Source organism: Drosophila erecta, unplaced genomic scaffold (assembly GCF_003286155.1).
Source record: "Drosophila erecta strain 14021-0224.00,06,07 unplaced genomic scaffold, DereRS2 tig00000537-arrow-arrow-pilon, whole genome shotgun sequence".
Classification (NCBI taxonomy): domain Eukaryota; kingdom Metazoa; phylum Arthropoda; class Insecta; order Diptera; family Drosophilidae; genus Drosophila; species Drosophila erecta.
In genome coordinates this window covers 1-5,200 of record NW_020825268.1, presented here as the reverse complement: position 1 = coordinate 5,200, position 5,200 = coordinate 1, and the positions used below count along the sequence as shown (strand labels likewise).

General features: G+C 34.7%; 1 protein-coding gene across 1 annotated transcript; it reads left to right on the top strand.

Moving 5' to 3' along the window:
* The first annotated feature begins 402 nt into the window (after positions 1–402).
* On the top strand, positions 403–871 carry LOC6556101. The gene has a single exon (XM_001982923.2). It carries the CDS (start codon positions 467–469, stop codon positions 869–871), a length of 405 nt encoding a protein of 134 aa, XP_001982959.1. The 5' UTR covers positions 403–466.
* The last annotated feature ends 4,329 nt before the right edge of the window (positions 872–5,200 follow it).

Here is a 5,200-nt window from a genome sequence, read left to right as displayed (position 1 = left end):
AGCTATAAATTGCTTCTCAAGTAATCATAGGAAAATAAATTGTGAAGGCCTATGGCCGACTTAATTCTGCTCCCGCTTGTGCACCAGTAAAGTAAAAAAAAAATTTTTTTTAACCTGCACAAATATTGATTTGGAGTACAGGAGTTCACGGCAAGTCTCTAAGCATGAAAGTATTTTAATTTAACTGCATCCAAACATCAAAACAAAACAATTTCCTCGAAGAACTTAATTCATATGTACACAGTTTTTATTCGGGGTCTCAAGCCGGCCGCCAGTTGATGAAAAAACAATTACGTGGACTGATTTTATCACATAAAATGCTCGTTTAGTTAAATTTTTTGTTTTTATATGGAAACTCGGAAACATAGCAGGCATCTCGAGGCTTTTGAGCATTTAGAAAGAACGGCGATAGCTCCCCAGAAAAATTGTGAACTAGAGACTTCGAAAAATAACATCAAACTCGAGCATGGAGGGTCTGTCCGACGAGAACTCCGGCCGTAAAGAAAGCAGTGGGGAGGCCTCTAGACTGGGACTCTTGGCCCGATTAGACCGCCTGCTCCGCCGCTGGCTGCCTGGGTACAGTTTCATTCGCGGCAAGCGCAACTCATCATCGGAAACCTCGATGACACAAGGCTGTTCCTTCGGCAGACAGGCGGTGCGTAGACGTGGTGGCAGAAGGAACGACAAACGGGAGGTGTACCTGGACACGGGCATCGCCAAGTCGGAGTTCTGCGTCCAACTGGAGACCTTGCTGCGCAACAAGCTGCTCAAAAAGCAGCAGGAATTGTCCCTGAAGCATCAGGAGAGGGACCGCGAGAGGGAGCGAGAAGGGGACCGGGAACAGGAGCACAACCAACCCGACCAGCAGTAGAAAAAGGCCACTTACTGAGTTATTTTTCACTTCAATTGTATATATATTTTTAATACCATCAATCAATCAAGGCGCATCATTAAAATTAATTCAAAATAATGAGCGGCAGTCTGCGGAGTCGGCATTCATGAAAACGATTTCCCCAACAAAAGAAGTCTTTTCTATTTCTGTCATTTCCTAATGCTTATCAGTCATTAATTGAATGGCTTATAATTGCCAAGTTAATGGGGTGATGTAGGTTGTATGGTTGAAATTAGCTAACCATACTATTAATTGCTAGGGTTATACTTTCTAATAATCACTTATTATTGAAATGCCGTACACAAAAATATAGTATCGTTTGCGCAGGTGAGTCGGCAATGTAAACGTGCAATTAAAAATGGCAATGGAAAATTGCGAACTGATAACCACTTATGTATGTCAACCATTTGTGTGTATGCCAAAAGCCAACAAATAATGTTCCAATTCCCGCAGCATAAGCCACTGAACTCCAACCAACTCATCATGGCATCATAGTACATTTGAGGCCGTGACAAAGCTACAACCACATCCGGAGTAAACGAGCTGCTCTCCTTACAGGCACTCCAAATCATTCGTTATTGTATACAACCAATACTCCAAGCGGGATAGCTTGCTCCCAAAATTAATGTAAACAAAAGGGTTAGGCTTAAGCTGATATTTAATCAATAAAGACGTGAACCTATTTCATTGATCTTTTTATTATTTTATTTCTTAGCGTTTTTCTTAGTCCACGGGACGGGACATTTGTTTGACTCGGTTTAACTTTAAACATTTCACTGGCGCAGTCGATACAAAAAGTATCCTAAAAAAAAAAACCTCGAGTGGAAAATAAATAAAATTGTATAATCCAGTTCTTGTAAAAATTTTCCATCGCAAGGACGCGAACACCCTTCAACTTATAAGGGTGATAATTCCAATTCGGTCGTTCAATATAAATTAATTAATAAAATTTTATAAACTAGTTCTTTTAAATAATTCACAACACAAATACGGGAAAAATCTTTGATTTGGATTATAATTCCTATACGGTCGTTTAACCCAAAAAATGGAAGTGGAACTAGAAAACTAAAATAAAAATAAAACATCAAGTCCAAAGGCAAAAAGCAACAAAAATTGTGAAATTAAAATAAAAAAAAAAACAACATTTTAAAAAGATATTTACTCTACAGATTTAAAGATTTCACTCTACCAAATTAACGATGTGCTTGGATTCTACTTGGACCGTCAAGTAACACGATCTTTGGGACTTCCGAACATCGAAGATTGGCCTACCCTCAAATCGAGACTAATCGCAGAATTTAAGCCCCAAACACCGAACTACACCGAGACACCTTTTAAAGGAAATCCGACGGCATTCTGCGTGGTGGCGGAAAGACAACGTCAAATCTTGATTTCGATTGGAAGGTAACCAACCAGAATTTCTTATTTATCTTCAAACAATTAAAGATTCCATTAAAACACTGATTAAAATCTACCAATACAATTATTTACAATTTTGGCTAATCATGCTATTTTGTGCAATTACTATAGCACACAGTTAGGGAATTTATGAAGAACATATAAATTTTGAATTAAATAAAAATCCGGAAATCCGTAATAAAAACTCAAATCTTAATCTGAATTCAAAACAACCAAAAAACAAAAACACAAATACTCAATATCGAGCAAGTTATCCACAATATACACAATACACACAAAAAATAAAACCTAATTTTAGACCCACACCTATACAAAATTATTTCAGACCCAAAACACCATATATAAACATACAACCAAGTATTCCCATAAGTCCTTTCCCACAGCATTACAATAAAATCCTAAATCCTCAAATAGCACATTTTAGAGGAAATACAAAGGTTATACATACAAATGCCTAATAGAAACAGGATACACGATAAATATGATTAATAAAATTATACTTCGGGTTGCTCTTCAAAATTTGAAGTTTCAACATCAAATGGCCTTTTAACGTTGCAGATACGTTGGATAATTGTGAATTCCTAAAAAAGGAAGCTTGTCTTCTTGGTCACAAAGAAACCCCTAATATTAAAAACCAAACCCTCTAAAAATTAAAGTGAGAGATTCATATCCAATCCCAAAATCAGAGCTTTCCTTGGATTAATTTATTCCAAATTACGCAGACATAGCAAAACCAATGACCAAATGTTAAAAAAAAAAGAGCCAAAACGATGCGTAGAAAATGTGAGCAGTTGCATACAGACGATTGCACACGCCGGATGGAATTCGCTTCACTCGAGAGTTTGTGTGTCAACATGGCAGATCATACACAAGAAAATAACAACACTGCGACATATGTATATTGTACGTAAAACAAATGAACTGCTGCAGCACAAGTCAAACATGGGTCTGCCTATATTTAATAATAAATAACGCTTGAGCGTTAGGAATATATAATTCTGAAAAAATACCACTAACTCCTGCAAGCGATAGATAATGAATGCCGTTTAAATGTTTGGCGAACAAATGGCCACTGCGTTGGTCTAAGATTAGAACATGTGAATTTCATATTAGCTACTTAAGCTAGGACTTAAAGAAATAAAATTCAGTTTGAAATATCAACTCAACAGATGTAGACGTTTGCTTATTTTTCTACCTCTTTCCAGATATAGATACAACATATTCTGAATTTAAAAAAATAACTATAGAAAACCACAGAGATCTTTTACATCCCGGAATAGAGAAACGAACTAAGATTTTTAAAGAAAAATATTACTACCCAGATTACCAAAAGTTAATACAGAACATTATTAATGAATGCGAAGTATTTAAAATGTGCAAAACAGAACATAGAGACACTAGTTTTCAATTAACTCCAGAAATCCCTGGAAAATCCGCCAATATCAGAAAAAAAATATCGATTTTTATTTAACCGATAAAAAAACATTTTTGTCATGCATTGACATTCCAAATACGCCGTCCTTATTAAAGTCAGCTCTAAAGACTGGCTTGAAGAAAAAAGAGCTTTACTCAAAATGGCAAAATTGAATGGCATTCATGTGTGCTGCATTACATTTATGACTAAGGTCCAAATATGTGAACAAAAATGTCACAACAAGCAAAAATGGTATTTCTGACATTGAAAGTTTCCGTATTTTAAATATTCCAGAAAATATCTTTTACTGAGAGGGGCATTATTACACGCTACCAAGTCAAACAAATGTCCCAGACTAAGAACAACGCTAAGAAATATAATTATAAAAATATCAATGAAATAGGTTCACGTCTTTATTGATTAAATCTCAGCTTAAGACTAACTCTTGCGACAAAAATATTTCTTGTGCTGCCCTTTTGTTTACATTAATTTTGGGAGCGAGCTATCCCGCTTGGGGTATTGGTTGTATACCATAACGGACGATTTGGAGTGCCTGTAAGGAGAACGGCATCGCTTACTCCGGATGTGGTTGCTTACATTTAATGTTGATTACGTGGGATCGCCTACTCAGCATATTCTTATATATTCGAACAGTACTAGATATGTGAATATGTCACTTCCCTTTTCTTAAAAGGGTTGCCTATGCTTGTGCTGGCAATACAGGGTACAATGCAGGAAAAAGGTTTTGTGTCGGTTCTATTGTTGTTGTGGTTCTTGATTATTTTTTCTTGTGTTTCTTGATTATTTTTTACTGGATTTGGTGCAAAAATTTTTGATAGGACAAGAAGAATGATAATAAAAATAATTACAATTATTATTGTTATATAAAATGTGGAATTATATTCTGAAATTAATTTTAAAACGTCATTATCTTCTACCATTTTTATCTTAGTGGTATTAATCGATTAATACAATTGAGTTAAATCAAATGCTGGACTTAAAGAATTTTCGTTTAAAATAACATTTCCAATCTTAACATAACATTGTTTTATTCTTATAATTTTGCTTCCATTTATTTTTATATCCCCATTTAATTCTTGACAATTTTTTGAGATTGTAGTTTCAGATAAATTCCATGTAAGTATTATATTTGGTTTCCCTTGAGGGAGTTGGTATAAAATTACAAATTGGATTATATTTTTAATGCATTAATGCATTTTTTGTCTTGGTTATAAATTGTATTCTCATTTTCAAAATATGTTTGTAGATCTGAATAGTCTAACTGATACCCATTATGGTCAGGATAGGGAATTATTTTAATGGTGTTAATGGTTTATTGGTTATAATGTAATATGTGAAATGAGTAACAATTTGTTATTTGTGTGGTCAATCCAAGTTGATGTTTTGATGAAATGTATATTCTGGTTGTTAAATATTTCTAGCTTGTCGTAATTGAGTAATTTTGGATTAAAAAG

What these genes read in the sequence shown, in the direction of transcription:
- LOC6556101 (XM_001982923.2), top strand. Translation starts at nt 467, where the DNA reads ATGGAGGGTCTGTCCGACGAGAACTCCGGCCGTAAAGAAAGCAGTGGG.